Raw genomic sequence first — 17,745 nt, forward strand, 5'->3', positions numbered from 1 at the left:
CCATGCCGGCAGAGCAGGGAACAGAGCTGAGCGATTCTGGATCCGCCTCTCAGAAGGAGGGCAGCCCAGGATGAATGCGCGCTTATGCAATAGAGCAGCCAGACTGTTGTGCTTAAAACACCGAGTGAGTGTTGGGAACACACACTTTATCTGTCAGAGTGAGGCTTTTCCAAATGACTTGTTCTGATGCACATTTGGCATTGAATGGGAAAAAAGAGAGCCCAGGGACTGAATCCATCAGCGTAGCTTTTTGAAAGAGGCATTAGGTACATAGAGTGCATGAAATTTGTTATTGTCTTTCAGCACCTGCTTTGTGGTTGAGAGTTTCATTTTCAGGGCTAGAATAGAGATGCTTTAGTAATGAATTTGCATGAAGAAAATTGCCTAACACCACCATTTACTATCTCTGAGCACAAAATAATTTAATTTCCTAGAGACTAGGCTAAATTAAATTGATGTGGGTATTCTACTTAATGTAACAGACCCTAAATCTAGACATGTTTTCTTTTGTTGTTTATCTTGTAGGACACAGATGACTTTGGAATGAGAGGGACACTCTTGCCTAGGCAGTTCACAAAAATAGACACTTTTTAAAATGAAACACTTAGACCTTTTCCTTCTAAAGCAAGGGACTGAACTTTGTGGATTGTACCACAAGAATTCAACTTCATTCTTTAAATTTCTAAGCTGCACCCTGGCAGTGGATGCCACAAAGACAGCAAGGCTGTCAGTCTACTTAATGAAATATTTTGTAGTCCCCATTTTGAATCAGAAAAAAAAAATGGTAACGAACTATGAGAAGGTGAATTAACTAGTACACAAAGTGTATAAGTTTGGTTTAAGCATGAAATGATGAAATTTTGTTGAATAAATCCTCACCAAATATTTGTCAATCTTTCTGCTGACTGATTGTTCTAAGTCACGTTTCCTCCAAATGCGTATTTGCGTCATTCTTATGTTAGATTAGTTTCCTGAAGTGCAAAAACCCTACAAACATGCAGTATAATTCGGACTAGTATAGAACAGAATTGGTCTGGATTCTTCCTTAACCTGAGTTTCCTCTAGGTTTTGGAAATTTGTGCTTTTTGTTGCTGCCATAGCATGAGGTGTCTTCGGGACCTTCCCTAGAGAGTTTCTGTGCAGGCCCAGATGGGTAAATGTATTTCCTGGTGAGATTTGTGGACTGCTGAGATGTAGTATAGACAGCTTTAACTTTGGTGAAAAGGAAAATGTAGAGTTAATCATGTTTTTGCATTCTAGGAAGCATCTCAGACCATGATAGAAATGCTTTCTGTGTTTTTCCTTGAACTACAAATTTTTAGTTACTGAATTTACCAAGAATAAAAGTCTATACCTATTGCTGAAACAGGCTAGATCCTATTCTGATGTAGTGCAAGTGGTTTCTTCCTGTATGCCTGGGATCTGCCTAAATGCCTGGAGATTTGTTTTTATTAGGCTGCCACAGGGGCATTTGGAAGACTGTTTAAGGCCTGTTTTAAAAGCAGGCAGTGTGAATTACAATGCAATAGGCAGGATACACAAGTATCCCCACTGAAGGTATCTACAGAAAGTTACACAAAGCTTCACAGAGAAGTACTGTTGCAAAGAGGGGGAAGTGCTCTCCTCAATATTTTTCTTAGCAGTAGTACATCCTCTTTCTAAGTGATGTCTGGAAAACAAGCATTTGAACAGTAGAATTTCCCAGCCTTCTTTTCATTCTGGTGGTAGAATAGTGATAATAGGATCACCAGAGGCTGAATTTGAGCCGGAGGCTAAAATATCTGAATAAGCCCTCGTTTTTTACAGATTTACTGCAGCTATGTGGCTTGTGCAGGTAGATTTAAAACAGGACTAGAAGGCCAGTAAAGAATACTTCTTAGAAAATCAGTAACTGCAGCTAGTATTTTAAGAGCTACCAAAATACTTTGCAAGAAAATACAGCTGCCTGTAAGGCCTTTAAATGGTAATATTTCTCTTTATCATTCTTCTAGTCCATGTTTTTTCAAACCTTCCTTAGCCTAGACCTGCCCAGGCAGTGTGAGCTTCCTCATGTGAGCTGCTGACTGATTTTGACTGTCCATTCACCTCCGAGCTGGTTAAGGCTGCTCTCTGCCTTGCTGGATCAGACTCTTGGCTCATCTTTCATAACTGCCAAGGTCTTTCATAACCTCTGATCTTTCATAACCCCAAACACTAGCCAGTTCCTCTCACATGCCTTTCGTAACCTACACACACGCCACGTGTTTAATCTCCTCCACTTGGAATAGGCCCATCCTGATGAACCTGAAATACAAGTGTTTCTTGGGTGCTTTGTCTGCCTCAATCCTCCTGAGCCCCAGGCAGATTTGTATGGATGTCAGACTTCCTTCCCTGAGACAATGAATGCTCAGTGGAGGGGAAAACCTCCTCTCTGACCTCAGAGGAGAAAAGGCAGCCTAGTCACGGATTTCCTTCTCTCCCGGGGTGTGAAGCCCTAATTGACTTAGGTGTGGCTCAGCTGGGGGTGGCAGTCTCCTTCCCTTCCCGTCCTAAGGCGCTGCGCAGCGTCCGTGGCGCGGCCGCTCTGCGCGCCACACAGGGGTCCCCACCGCGGTCTGCTCGGAGCAAAACCCAGGGTCTCTCGGTGGGGAAGCTGCCGCAGCTGGAATTGGTTTAATTCCGCCTCAGCAGACAGCTTGCCGTTCTCTACTCCGATAGTAATTGCAGGCTGCAGTGATGTAACAAAAAAGGTTGTAGTTTAGCAGAGAGAGGGTGACCTCGCTGTAGCTACCCGGCCGTCGGCATGGAATCCTCAGCTGCCTTCCAGTGCGGATCTTTGTCACTTCTTGGGTTTGATGGATGATCTCCTAACAGGGAATAAAATGGGAGGACAAGTGTATAATAGCTGTAATAAAACAGAGGGGTGAAAAAAAAAAAAGAAAAAGGAAGAAATCTTTTGCAATTATTAGCCTGAGTGCAAAAGAGCATTTCCTCAGTGTGACAGCCAGAGGCTTGTTGCACTGTTATTAAAGTGCACTTCAGTGGGAATCCATGCAGATGGCTTTTTTACCCAGCATAGGATTATATTGGATTAGTCATATAAAATTGTTGTTTACCATCTCTAGTCCTTTTCCCCAGAGCTTTTATCAGGAATCTCACAAAGCATGTAGTTTGAGTCTGCCTTTACACGGTAACCCAGATGAGCAGCTTTTTGTTTGTGCAAACTGCTACAATGTTGTAGTTCAATGTAATCCTAATGTTGCAATGGGAGATTTTATACCTGATAAAAGAGGTTGTTTGGCCCAGATTTTTCTTTTGCCTACAAGAAAGGAAGTTAGATTGTAAGGAGATGCTCTTTCTTCTTGCTGGACTCCCCAGAAGAGCTGTGCTGATCCCACTTCTGCTCCGTCAGAGACAATCAGGAATTCCTAACACTGGCTCTGTTTTTCATAATGCTCACTAATGAGTTATTTATGGCGTAATCCTTGATTAATGCACTGTTCTGAGTGTTGTATGAGATATTTCTTGTGTTCCCTTTCTATCACGCAGAGCCATACTCTGACCATCTTTCTTCTCTATGTCCAGAAGGCTCAAGGATCACTGCTTAGACACAGTCCACATTTTCCTTCCTGACATAAACTAAGAAACTTTCTTAAACATACAGTGCAAGGCTCTCCCTTTAGATCTGCCCTGGGGGTAGGTTATAACAAGGACATTTTTTTTTTTCAAGGTCCGACAGATAGCTCTACTGGTAAAATGACATCCTTCAGTGTTTTCTGGAGTTTTCAGACTGGCTCTGTCATCCTGGGAAATTTTCCCTTCCAGGAGGTATGGCTGCAAGAACTTTCCTGAGGTGTGAGTGGCTTTGATTCTACAGGGAGAGACATTTTTCTTCTCTGTAGGGGGTTCTATGACAAGGTGATACAGTCCCAAGCTGTTACTCTTTTCCCTAGACAGGAAATGTAGCTGTAAAATCGTATTTTTCCCTGGCCTTGAAGGGAGAAGCAGCAGACTGTCACATGCATGCTGGTATTGTTTTTTGATCCACTGAAAACAGTGAACATTATCCACTGAAAACAATCTAGTGTTATAATGTGATGTATCTGTCACTGAAGGGGACACAGAACTTCTGTCATTGTGCTGTGACAGGGATGCTTGTAGCTTAATTTGGTTTAATAAATATTGCCTCTGGTTTTGTCAGCCTTAAGATTAAATTGACTTTCTTATTTATTACAAGAAAGTATTTTTTTGTCTCCAGTTCTACAAATGATCACCTTTAATCCAATCATGTCGTGGTACCTTTTCTCTTGATACGCAGGAAATGTTAATGAACTGAACTCTGAACTTTTGCTTTTAGCCAAAGCGGTCGTTCTGAGGCTTGGGAAAGCCAGACTGCTTCTACCTCTTTCAGGGAAGGTTCCTGAACACAAATGGGATTATTACTCTGTGACCAAAGATCTAAACAAGATGGAGAAAGGGTCTTTTTCCCCATGTTGGCAATTTTGTTCAAGGTTGTTCCATGATTTTTCAACTGGCATTTGGCTGTGAGACTGGCAGCCTCGATTGTGCCACAGAACATACCAGGCAGAAAAATCACATGAAGTTTTGCTATCTTCAGCCTGAAAGAGACTCAGGAAGAAGTCACTGCTGACACAGCAGGTGGATGGAACAAAAGAGATTCATTTGGGGCAGGTGAATTTTGTACGTGACTTACAAAGGCATGTCGATTTTCATACAAAAATTTTAATTCCTGGAAAATCAGATGAAGATGGTAGCTCTCTCTGGGGGTTGAAAGGACACATATTGACCTTTAATCCATGTAGAAAAAGGCTGTAGGGAAAGGGAAATAACTCCTTTTGGGAGTTATTGTAGGGTCGCATCATATTGTAGGGTTGTATAATCTCACGCTTATATATTTTCTGACAAATCAATGATTTTTGTACACATGGAGGTGAAAAAGGGTGAAATGGGTCACATTCTTGCTGTTTGGCAGCAAGTAGGAGGCTCAGCACCACTGTAATCAATGACATTTTCATTTGTGTGTGCCAGCATGAAATGTGTGCTTGTTCATACCAAGCTACATTAAAGCAAAAATGCAAGGAAAAAAGATTGTGTTCAACAAGCGAGTTAAATAATAGTGTAAGGAAATGTTTCTGCTATCATTGTTTACAGCGGAAAGTATCTTAGTGGCATTTCATATATTCACTGCCACTGAGAAGTTTTTTAAAAGTAATGTATTGTTAGGATCTTTGGAAAATTAACATGTTTCCTAATCAAGTACACATCAGTCCTTTATCATTTGTATAAACAATGGGGTATTTTGTATACACATAGGCTAACATTAGCTTTTTGATTTTCAAAATCTGATGTCCAGTGCTTCGCACCAGCCTTGGGCCAATTTTACAAATTGATGGAGTATCTTTAATTTGGAAGAATGGATACTCACTTTGAAGTGGAGCCTCTCAAAATCAATGGTGATTTTGAAGATGTTTGATCATAACGTGCATGATTAAACCAACAAGAGCTTCAGCTGTAGCTTTTCCCAAGAGTTCCAAGATACAAGTAGGGGGTTTTTAGTGTCATTGGGATGGATCAATGCTTGTTTGACAAAATCTGCGTCTTACACATACTTCTTACAGGTCTAGCTGCATAGTTGAGATACCTGGCTGTTGTCTGCTTCCTCTGTCTGCCTTCAATTCCCCTGCCAGGCATGGAAAGCTGGGAAAGAAGGGGGCTGCATGGCTTGCTTTCTAGGTCAGAATCAGGAATTCTTGTTTCCCTTTTAGCTCTGTTGGTCAATTTCACAACTTTTTTGTGTTCTACTGGTAACAGCTTCTGAGTTTTGAAAACACTTGGGTCTTAAAAACTGTACACAGCTGCATTGTCAATTCCTGGGTAAGCAGGAGAGCAGCAGTGTACCCAGAACTGTTTGTTGTGTTGCTAGAAGAGCTGGGGAAACTGGGTCTGCAGGTTTCACACGAGGATCACAGTGGGTCATCTGGTTCAGCCTCCCTGCTCAACCGGGGTCATCCCAGAGCACGTCGCACAGGATTGTGTGCAGATAGTTCATGAGTATTTCCAGTGAGAGACTCCACAACCACTCTGAGCAATCTGTTCCAGTGGGCAGGCACCCACACAATAAAGAAGTTCTTCCTCATATCCAGGTGGAACTTCCTATGCATCACTTTCTGCCATGGCCTCTTGTCCTATTGCTTGGCACCACTGAGAACATCCCAGACATCCCTGCTTTAAATATTCATACACTTTGATGGGGTCCTCTCTCAGTCATCTCTCCTTGAAGCTGAACAGGCCCAGCTCCCTCAGCCTTTCAAGTGACCCAAGATTGATCATGAGCTTTTCTCTGCTATTTCTGACCTAAGTTGTTCTCTGAGTGCTGCCTAGTGCTGCCTTCTCTATGCCTACTCTGATTTCTGCAGAAACCCTGAATTAATCCATCTGCACTTTTTGTTTTTCTTCTACACCCACAGTATTTGCAAAACCCTGAACAACCCCAAACCAAAAGCAAACACCTGGGTACCATAGGAATGTTGAGTCCTATTGAGCCTTGCACGTACTTTGTAGAGTATTATTCCTTGATATTCAAGTGGTCTTGTCTTTTATGGTATAAAGTGATTATCACTACATTCCCAGGATTGAGGAAACAACTGTTATCCTACTTGTACTGCCTACAGTGAGATACTGGTATGCAGGATACACTGGATTCCACTGTGCTGATCTCTCTCCACTGCACTCTTATACTTCAGCTTCTCTTTGGCACTGGAAAAAATATTTCTGAAGTAATTTTACAAAGTTTTGCAAAAATTCAGAATCTCTACTATATTAGAGTGTGTTTTCTTCTAAATCAATAACATAGATTCATTGAAATGGCGGCCTGGAAGGGACTTTTTGTCTACTTGCTCTATGTCACTGTGCTGTGCATATTAGGTGTACCTGTATTCAAAGGCATGGCTGATCATTCTCTGATGTGTTTATTAAAATGTATAGTGAGGAAGAACTACATGAATTTTTCTCTTTGATATCAAGAAATTTTCCCTGCCATCCAGCTGAAGGGGTGAGAGATGTCTACTCTGTTAGTAACTTTATTTGTGCTCATTCTTCTCTGGAAGACATGGGAATTACTACTGTCCTTTACAATAACCAAAGTCAGTTAAAATTATTCTGATTTCAACACCTCCTGATATGCTGTATTTTCTTCTGTACGTAATTTTTATTCCTGTTTTACAGTCTCCTCACCTGAGACATTGTTTGTGTTGGATAAACCAGAATAAAACTGAGAACAGCATCTTGGGGTATTGCTACTTCATCTGAAAATGGCATTTCCCTTTCCCTACAGCGCCATTGCATTGCTGGCTGCTACTATCCCTCCCAAGTTTATTTTTTCCTTGCTGCTACTGCAGATAGTTACATCCAGCTGTCCTTTTACCAAGAAGTGACCTTGTGGTTTCCACAGCATGAACTGTCCATTGCTAATTCATTCCATGTTAGTTGCTGATTGAAGTAGCAATTTTGACGCCAGGCAATTTGGAGTCACGTTGAATTGTCACAGGCTCCAGCAGTTAGCAGTGTTGGGTGGGTGCTTCGATGGAACCAATGCAGAAGTCTTCACAGGCAGGATTCCTGGCAGCAGGTAACACCATGGGCAAGTCCTTCCCTCACATGGACTCTCAGGTTGCTGACAGCCTCAGAGGTGGGATCTTGTGAACATTCAGCTCAGCACAGCGAAGCCTGAGCTGAATATAGACAAAGCTTTCACCTTTCCCTGTGACCCTGTGTGAAGTTCAAGAAGTTGACTGGATGGGCGACTGGGTTGAGAGTGGAGGAGGAGAGATGCCAGGTTGTGCCCTGGAGCCAGAGGTGTGTGACACTTCCCTTAATCTGATTACAGTTCCAGTTCCTGCTCGCAGCCCAACCTGACCTGTCTCCTGCCACGTTTTCGGTGAACTGTCGGCTCAAAGCAGGCAGTGATGAGCTCCTGTCATGTCCACACCCTCTTCCAGGCACAGCAGGCTGAGAAAGCTGGGGCTCTTCAGACCTCACAGCAACCTGCCAGTATCCAGGGGGCCTACAGGGAAGCCAGAGAGGGACTCTTTGTCAGGAACGGTAGTGATAGGACAAGGAGTAATGAATTGACAGGGGAAATTTAGGCTATTCGGAATAAGTTATTTACCATGAGGGTGGTGATATTATAGATAGTTATAGATATTCGGAAGAAGTTCTTTACCATGAGGGTGGTGAGGCACTGGAACAGGTTATCCAGAGAGGTTATGGATGCCCCAGCCCTGGCTAGTGTTCAAGGCCAGGTTGGATAGGGCTCCGAGCAACCTGGTCTGGTGGGAGGTATCCCTCCACAGGGCAGCAGGTCTGGGACTAGATAATCGTCAAAGACCCCTTTCAACCCTTAGAATTCTATGATTTTGTGATTGGTTCTATGCAAAATTTGCCAGGCACTGCAATCAGGTGAGCTACATGGTCAAGATGGAGGGGCAGGTAGCATCTGGCAACATTTCATAAGAAAAAAAGAAGAGAAGGAAAAAATGTGATGTGCTTTAAGAAATGAGTGAGGCAAGATTTTGTACAAAGACAGGAGATGCAGAGAACAAGAGAAGACCTAGCGAATGAGAGAGGAACAGGAAAGGTTTTAAACTGCCACTAACAAAGGCTTGGAAGACCTGCAGGCAATAATCACTGCTTTGGGCCAGTCTTGCTCTGACAGCTGCTCTTCCTGTGGCTGGTGAGTGCCTGCTGTTGGTATGGTGTCTGTAAGGTCCAGTCCCGAGGGTGGAATGTTTTTGTCTTGCCCATGTGCCCTACAGCCTGGTCTGCCAAAAATACCAGAAAAAAAAAAAACCTAAATCACAGAATCACAGACTGAGTTAGGTTGGAAGGGACCACAGTGGGTCATCTGCTCCAACCTCCCTGCTCAAGCGGGGCCATTCCAGAGCACATGGAACAGGATTGTGTCCAGATGGTTCTCAAATGTCTCCTGTGAAGGAGACTCCACATCTCTCTGGGTGACCTCTTCCAGTCTGTGGTCACCCCACAGTAAAGAAGTTCTTCCTCATACCCCAGTGGAACTTCCTGCAAGTCAGTTTGTGCCTATTGCCTCTTGTCCTGCTGCTTGGCACCACCGAGAAGAGCCTGGCTCCATCCTCTTGGCCACCCTCCCTTTAGATATTTTTACACAAAGGGCAAAGCCCAGCAAGTAGCAGCAACAGCAAGCAGCACCAGCACCAAGGACACAGCCCCTGCTCCCCGCGGGACAGCAGCATTACCCGGCACGCTGCTGTCTCCTGCCAGGGGGATGTCACTGGGACAGCCTCTACCTGTTGTGATGGGGGGAGATGCAGAACCTGCTTTTGCAGAGGTCCCTCACTTGGCGGGTGTTGGTGTATCCGTGCAATCTGCGGCCGGACGAGTGCTCAATCCCCCCCGGTCGGTGCCTGTCCGTCACAGAAAGTCACAGAATCTGCTGAGATGGAAGGGACCCAGCAGGACCATCGAGTCCAGCTCCTGGCCCTGCGCAGGCCCCCCTGAGAATCACACGCACCAACTGCACCTGCGAATAACACTAATGACAACTGGAAAGGGACCGACTGGGGTGTTTCCTCGCCGGCCGCGGAGGCTCGCGGCCGCAGCCGGTGCCGGAGTACGCCCGGCCGCCCCGGGCGAGGGAACAGCTCCGCTCCCGGGCCGCAGGGCCGGTCGCTCGGCGCTGACGTCCCTGCTCGCGGCCTATCCCGGGGCCCGTCCCGGCCTATCCCGGGGCCCGTCCCGCCCATCCCGGCCATCCCAGCCTACACCCAGCCTATCCCGGCCTATCCCGGGGCCCGTCCCGCCCGTCCCGCCCATCCCAGCCTACACCCAGCCTATCCCGGCCTATCCCGGGGCCCGTCCCGGCCTATCCCGGGGCCCGTCCCGCCCATCCCGGCCTATCCCCGGGGCCTATCCCGGGGCCCGTCCCGCCCATCCCGGCCTACCCCCAGCCTATCCCGGCCTATCCTGGGACCCGTCCTGGCCTATCCTGTGGCGTACCCCGGCCTATCCCGGGTCCCGTCCCTGCCTATCCCGCCCGCTGCCCGGCGCTCGCCATGGCTCTGCCCGTCGTACACAGGTGTCTCCAAGTGAGTGCGGCTCCCGGGAGCCCCGGCCCAGGAATGCCCGGCAGGCTCGGCTGGGCCGGGTTTGCCTTCGGCGCCGAGGCTGAGAGCGCAGCCGGGGCTCGGTGCTGGCCCAGGGCATCGGGTGTACTCAGTACCCTGTAGGATAAAGCAATATACTTACATATATGAATTTGTGTATATATATATATAAAATAGTTTTTATATGTACATATATATATGTACATATATAAAATAGTTTATATATGTACCTACGTATATGTACACAGACACATGCACACACATATATGCTATATATATGCATACACTATAGTTATATATGTTATGTATATATTACTATACATGCGTAGCTATATGTATTATATATATGTATAGCTTTATATAGTCTATATACTATATACACACATATATTAGTTTATATATATATATAATTACATATACAAATGCATATCGCTATATATTGCCTCATATTACCATAATGCCATATATATATTATATATATATGACTTCGTACTGTTAGGCAAGGTCCAGCAGACATGCATGCAAGAATTTCAGCCAGTGCGGCTGTCTTTTTGTCTCTGGTGAGGTTAAATCAAATATAAACACCAGCTTAGCTGCAGAGCTGATGTTGATAGTTTAGGAGTATAACTTGGGTGCTTTGTCCCTCTGTGATTAATTTTAAATGCAAAACCAGTTCCCTACATTCCTTAATGACTTATGAAATTATATTAGACATTTTTGATAGATACCTGTTAAAGGAGCTTTGTTGTAGTCAAATGTTCTTAAAACTTGAGCCCAGTTGTTTTTCCTGCCATTTTCCTTTTAGATGCTTCTATGGTTTAGGAAAACGTAGTAAAGTTTTTGAGGGAGAGTTTTAATTTGAAGTGTTATCAGCTTAATTAACATTTGATTTGAATGTGTTCCTTGATTTTTTGTTTTTTTCAATTCTCTTCCTTTTCAGCTCACTGATGAAAATGAGCAGTTAGTCAAGAAGGTGAAAAAACTACACATAAAAAATAAGGAGCTAGAAAGGAATCTGGGTCAGATCCAAGAGCAACTGTATCTGCAGCAGTTAATGCATGTCTGTGGCACAAGCAGAGAGTAAGAATTGTCAAACGTTTCTCTTTTGCATCAAAATAAGTGCAGCATTTCAGGGCTTTTATTGCATGTGCTTAAGATGAGCTAGGCATTATCTGGTCTGTGCATTTTGAGGAGCCATCTGTGAACAGGGTGGTGGGGTGAAAAATGCTGGGGGCTCTAGAGGAACAAAGGACATCTGGGGCATCTTGTACAAAATTTATTGTAGTGAAAGAAACAGTTTTAATATCAAAAAGTAATACTCCTGCTTAGCCAGTACTCTCTCTCTATCAAAATACAAAGGCTTTTACACTATTTTTCCACTAAAAAGATAAGTAAGATAAAGATAACTTGAGTAGCATTAATGCTGTTTAAAAGATTTAGAAGCTAAGGACATGAAAAACCATAGTGCTAGTGGTTTGGAGAGTGTCCTGCCAGGGTTTATACACCGGTTCACAAAAATCTTCCAAGGCTTAAGTTTTGGTGTGTTTATGATCCTGCCTGGAAACCTCTACCATAAAGTCAAACTGAAAAGTAACTTGGCCTTTTTCAGTTGCTTTGTTTAATTAAATTAAATTGGTGAAGTATGCTTTTATGAAGCTGTTGTGTTTGTTTCAATTAAGTGTTCAGGTTCAAACAGAAACCCATTTATGGCATAAGGGTGGCGACAGCAAGGATCTGGTTCTAGAGAGTGACAGTGTCAGGTGAGTTCTTGGAAGCTGCTTCTTCACTGAATTAGTCTTCTCTGTAGTGTAGAAAATGTTCATGGTTAAGTCAGTTGATTTTTTCTAAGCTGTTATGCGAGTGGCTTTCAGCCTTTGAAACAATGGAAAATCATTCCCATTTTAAAAGTAACTACAAAATCTTAGATTAAACTTGAAAAGAGCACCAAGCAAAGAGCAAAATGTATTTCTTTCTCAAGTAGTTCATTGAGAAGAATTCAATGAGCTGGGAACCTCCTTCATGTGTCTCTGTGCACACTTATGATCTTTTTTGTATATTTTTTTAACCTAGAATTTTGTGGTTTCACTTCTATTTTGTGGAATCTTTCTCAGCTCATTTTACATTGCTCACTGTCTTGTTCATATAAAATTTATAGGCTGGTTTTGAAATAAGCTAGAGAAGCAGTTCTCCTTTTCAGTCTAATAATTTTAGAGTCAAGCCACTACCTACTGTAGTTTGCCAATAAGTGATAGAATTAAACTCTTGTAACTGCTTTTCTGATGCAAAAGCTGCAATTTTGTCTTTAAGAAAAAATATACTGGAACATTTTAACAACTAGGCAAGCTACGTAAAACATTGCTCCATCCCTCTATGTCTTGATTGTAAAATTCTAGGCTGCTCACCCCTTCAAAGGCTGCTTTTTGTCCACTTACATAAATGTGGATCTTACACAGATCTCTGTTGCTCTTTGGCCAAGTGCCCTGTTTTTAGTGTTTTTAGGTGGCTGTAGAAGACCCTTTTTCTCTTTTTTTTTTTTTTTTTCTTTTTTTTAATATCTTTACAGTCTACTGGACTCTCTTTGCAAGCTGGGTAGCTACATAGGAAGGCTGGGTGACTGGCTCTGGGCTCAAACTGAGTTCCTAGTTCCTAGTTAGGTGCTTATGTAGAAGAAATCCAAGTTAGTCTTTGAATTGAGTGCTGTACCTGCCTTGTGTGATATTGCACATAGATAACTCGACCTAGCTTTTTTTCCCCAGCATCTGTTTGTGTGTTCTTTCACAAAGCTGGGCTGTGCTACAGTATTGCTCATCCTGCTTGTGGTGTGCTGTCATGACTTATTGTGAATGGCAGCTCTTGCTGTAATTCCTAAAAAAATAGGAAAAATGTCTGCTCATGTCCATCAGCTAAATTGTGGGCCTTACGTATGTTGGCTGAATGCTATGAAATATGGTAGGAAATTAGTACAGCAGAACTCGATGCAAAATAATATCTGAGGGAAAGGTAACAGCCCTAATGTGTTTATTTGACAATTATTTTACCCACTCATTTTCACATAGATTTCATTCACTCATATCCTCACACCCACACACTCAGAAGCAATGAGATGTTTTGTGCAGCACGGAGAGCTGGGAACTGCCTCATGTGTCCTCATCATGGGTTCTTGATTGGTGCCGGACAAACTTTTAAAAATCCTTTAGGAGTGTCCTTTTGCTATTCCAGTTGTGCTAATGGGGAGAGGAATGCTGTATTTGACACGCCAAAGTCACTGCCAGCCTGCTGTTGCTGCTGTCTTCCCTCAAAGAGTGATTTGCACTGAGGTTTAATCAGAGTGTGGCCATGTGTGCTGGACAAAAACAACGGGGTCCTCAGTCTGGCTGAGTAAAAAGGATTATTTGCCATCCATACAGACCATTCTTTTAACTTGCTTTGCTGTTATTTTCTGGTGCTTTCTCTTTCTGTGTTGACAGTCACATTTCATTCACTGCCATCTTGAATATTTCTATTACGAGTCTCTGCAGCACAGCTACAGGCCAAGTGATCTCTGTGGGGCATCTCTAATACTTTTACCATAAATGATGCCACATTTTGTTGTCTTTCATGTTTTACAGCAATTTATGCATTTCTGTTTTAGACTACTTCAGATGTATAATGAGCTACAGAAACGTTATATTAAAGAAACCAAAACAAACAAGGAGCAAAGTGAAGCAATTAAAAATCTCACTGTAAGTAGAATTTGTTGGAGCTGTATCAATCAGCCAAACATCAGCTTTTAGGGAGACTGAAAAGTAATTCTTACATTCATGAAATGAGATCATGCAAAAAATACTTAGCTTCTCATGACAGGGATACTGGAGGGTAGCCTGTAGTTCCCTTTAAAAGTGAACTCTGTCACTGGTGTGTCTGTAGCAGAAACCTGCCTTCCCTTCCCTTGCTTTTTTCTTTACTTGTCCACCTACCCGTCCTTCCAGTTGTATATGCACCTTGTGACCTCTTTTGCACCAGCCCTGGTATTTTTCTGCATGTGTCATGAGCTGATTTTTCTCAGAAATTCGGCAGAAGGCAAACCAGATGAAGGCAAAGAGGGTTCTTTTGGATAGCAAGGTCTGTGGCCCTGCTGTGCAAAGAGTCTGGCATCATAACTGGAGTGAAGGTAGGGTTGTGTGGTCAGGAGCAGTTCTAGAAGCTTCAAGAGGGTATTGCCTTGTCAGGCATGGATCGAGCATTACAGCTGACCAGTCTAATTTCCTCATCTGTGCTTTGTTTTTTTCTCCTTTCAGATCTTTTGGGTGAATGTAGTTTTTAAATCAGCAATTTAAAAAGCTCTAGGTTTGCATTTGGGTTATGCTTCCAGTTGTATTCAGTTGAACTGCGTTTTTTCTATGCATTTAAAAAAGATTTTCTTGACAGATTAAAATTAATGAGCTAGAGCATAGTCTTCAACAGCAGAGGCAAAGAATTGAGCAACTGGAATGTAAAAAGGTTTCTTGGAAAACTAGTGCTGTTTCTGGAAAACGAAGTCAAACCCCAGAGGGAGGAGTAACTTCTCACAGGGACATTTCTGCAGAGAAGGAAGCCTGTTGCAGTAGATATTTAGGTAATGGTACAGTTAATTCTGATGATGTTCCTTCCCATACGCCCAGCAGAGAGAATGCATTTTATTTCTGATCTAGAGGCCACTCCAGGCTATTTCTTCTCCTTCAACCACCACTATCTAAAATATTTTTTTCATTTTTGAAAACCTATCACGTAAAAATGGCATTTTGTAATCTAGGATTCCTCCTTGCATTTGTTTATGATAAAATGTTTGCTGTTTTCTCTTTTTCTGAAACTGATCCATTGTTGTAATCAGAGGTGGGGGTGTGTGACTGTATTTAGTGCTGGTATTTGTTCTAGTAAGATGTATCTGTGCAGATCTCTTAGTAATAATGTTTGCTGCACCAGCCTTTGGTTTTCAGACACTGAGACACAGAATAACCTGGTTTTAGCCTTAAAACATTGGACAAGCCTGGACAGAGCTGGTTTCAGTATGTTCCTCCTTTCATAACTAAATCCAGAATTTAAGGTGTGATCCTCTTCCACTTCGAAGCATAGAAAAGAGATGGATGAGATCATATAATGTAGGCATAATTTTCAGGAAATGTGCTATCAGCAAGGGCTGTTGTGACCCTCTCATAAGCCAGAAAAAGATAATCGAGGCATATGTGTGTTTGTAGATTGTAAAATAATCCCACATCTGAGAATGTGGCAGATCCAGATTATCCAACTGGCTGATCCTGCTGTCTTTCATAGTGACTGGGAATATGCTGGGCCAGTTCTTAAGACTAAATCACTGTATGAAAAAGGTACTTTAAGAAGCTGAACTATAATTTTCTAATATCACAAAAGGTAGGCAGCTCTTTAGCTGTAATATGATTCATATGAGGGGGAGGTTGACTGTAATGGTTGAACTCTACATTTTTTTATTTGAATATAGAGCTATTGTTGAAGAAGATTAAAAAGCTGAAGAAAGAAAACGGCAAGTTGTCTGCAGAAAAGAGAGCACTAAAAAATGAATTAGCTGGATTAGACAAGGTAATTTAAGACAAGCTTAACAGTAGGAGATTTTTGAAAAACTAACTTTTCTGCCTGAGCTGAAACTTCTTTAGGCTGAACATATGTTGTTATCAAGTAAAATACATAAAAAACCAGTGTATAGCATTCTGAGAGAGATGGAAATGAATGTCTCCTTGAAACATTCCTGTCCTAAAGGGCTGCTCAGCTAAGGAAGACTGTTTTCTCTTGAACTTAAACATGTCAAAGTTATGTCTCTGACAGAACTCCAAGCTTAGGGAGGGCAGGGGCTTTGAATTTTTTGTTAGATCTATAGGTGTAAAAAGTGAAAATGTGAACATTTGGTAATTCTTTAAGTTATGTAACAAGATTATGAGATCTTACCTAACTATAGATGACTCAGTTTAATGTACTGTCATAAGGTTTTATTTTCAGCAGCAAACTGTTTAAACTGATTTTTGCTTGTTCCTTGTTCCTCAGGTCCTTTTGTTGTGTTGTTGTGGTGTTGTTTTTTTTTGTTTTTTAAGAATCCCTTTTCTTACCTTGCACTCTGTTCTCCCTGGCTAAATAACATTATGGTATTGATTGTAGGGATAACAGTAAAAGAGGGTGATAGTTCACTGGATGTGTAACTTGCAGAACATTAAGCCAGGGTAAGTTCAGATCCCTGTGTTTGGGAATCAGGGACAATGAGTGGCTGAGAGCTTAATCTTGCAGGAGAGTTACATAAACCTGAGGTTGTGGCTTTTTATCAGTGGTCCCTTTTCAAGGTAGTTTTAAGTCACTGTATGTTATATGTATGTAGCTGTTCATTTAAAAAATGCTGGAAGAATAGGGAGGAGAATGTCAAATATAGGTGGTTATAGGTAGATAAATTGTTATTTTGGTAGCTAGAACAGTCAAGGAGTCTTGGGTGATTATACTCTTCTCTCCATATTTCCCAACAATTTCAGACTTACAAAGAATCAGAATGTGACATTATTCCCTTGTCATAGTGGACTGTCATTTTGTAGCTGTCTGGTAAATGCATATTTTTTTCCTTTTTACAATGGGTCTTTCCTACTATTAATCTGTATTCCAGCCTCTAACATAACTTGAACTCTGCTTGTGTGTTCAGGACATAAATTATTACCTAAGGTTGTAGTTGATTGGTGTATCTCACCATAGCTGTGTTTGCATAACTCAGCCATACACTGGTAAAAATATAGAAAGTGTCTTTGAACTTGGGAATAACTGAACTGTTGATTAGCACTTACTGAGAATATATTTGAAAAAAAATTTAAAGTGAATATTTTTTGGGTTTTTCTAGGATTTTTTTGAAGAGGTAGAAGATCTAAAACAGGCTGTACAGGAATCTGTGAAACTGAACAATGAGTATGAAAAGTGCCTGAAACAAATAAGTGTAATATATGGATTTCCTTTTACAGCACATTTGTAACTACTGGGTAATTTAATGCCAGGTAGAGTTTCTATGTATTTTTTATAATTACTGCAACATTTAAACCTCCCATTGCTTAAGTGGTACCATAGTTTGATAATGCAGATTCCATAATGTGATCTCAACATGACAAGTGCTTGGAAATGTTGTATTTTGTGACCTTGATTTTTTTGTTTGTTTATATATTTTTAAATAAACTGTGATCTCCATAACTTCAACCAAGTTTCAAACATGTCTCTTTCACACTTGCAGAATATATTTTGGTTGTGGGTGTTTATGGGAATAAAATAAAATTGTTCTATTTTGCAGAATTTTCCAATTTATCCTTTTCTTGAAGCTACATAAAATTAAAGTATCAGTGTAGATTTGTCAGTGTGCATGAATTTCAGTCCTAAGAATGTGCTAATGCAAACAGAAATTAATTCTATCATTAAATTATTGCAGAGGGGTTTCTTAAAAGAAAAATGCTAAATCACTGCTTGTAATTTTTCTTCAATCCAAATAATAAGTGAAAAATTGTGGATGAAGGAAAGATTTAGTGTTCAGAATTGGAAAGTGTATTCAGAGCATTTTGTGTCATCAAAAGAAGAATTCCTCAGAAGCTCTTTCTTGATTCAA

The 17,745-nt window shown here is 41.8% G+C and overlaps 1 protein-coding gene and 1 long non-coding RNA gene across 6 annotated transcripts; one reads left to right on the plus strand and one right to left on the minus strand.

The window, feature by feature from the left end:
* Positions 1-124: 124 nt before the first annotated feature.
* Positions 125-9,567, minus strand: LOC128790487 (uncharacterized). Of its 3 annotated transcripts, XR_008431773.1 has the most exons (4): positions 9,324-9,567; positions 5,426-8,062; positions 2,416-2,846; positions 125-2,283 (listed from the first exon to the last, which is right to left on the minus strand). It is a non-coding gene; the product is annotated as an uncharacterized LOC128790487 (long non-coding RNA). The 3 variants fall into 3 exon arrangements; XR_008431771.1 differs by lacking the exon at positions 125-2,283 and having other exon boundaries at positions 2,619-2,846; positions 7,916-8,062; XR_008431772.1 differs by lacking the exon at positions 125-2,283 and having other exon boundaries at positions 2,619-2,846; positions 5,642-8,062.
* LOC128790472 (basic proline-rich protein-like) lies at positions 9,567-17,345 on the plus strand. Of its 3 annotated transcripts, XM_053947250.1 has the most exons (7): positions 10,038-10,121; positions 11,080-11,219; positions 11,819-11,899; positions 13,771-13,861; positions 14,547-14,733; positions 15,613-15,710; positions 16,999-17,345. In XM_053947250.1, exons 1-7 carry the CDS (start codon positions 10,089-10,091, stop codon positions 17,125-17,127), a joined length of 759 nt encoding a protein of 252 aa, XP_053803225.1. In that variant the 5' UTR covers positions 10,038-10,088; the 3' UTR covers positions 17,128-17,345. The 3 variants fall into 3 exon arrangements, with proteins under 3 accessions (XP_053803221.1, XP_053803225.1, XP_053803232.1); XM_053947257.1 differs by lacking the exon at positions 11,819-11,899; XM_053947246.1 differs by lacking the exons at positions 11,080-11,219; positions 11,819-11,899; positions 13,771-13,861; positions 14,547-14,733 and having other exon boundaries at positions 9,567-10,121.
* Positions 17,346-17,745: the final 400 nt, after the last annotated feature.

Source organism: Vidua chalybeata, chromosome 1 (assembly GCF_026979565.1).
Source record: "Vidua chalybeata isolate OUT-0048 chromosome 1, bVidCha1 merged haplotype, whole genome shotgun sequence".
NCBI classification, from domain to species: domain Eukaryota; kingdom Metazoa; phylum Chordata; class Aves; order Passeriformes; family Viduidae; genus Vidua; species Vidua chalybeata.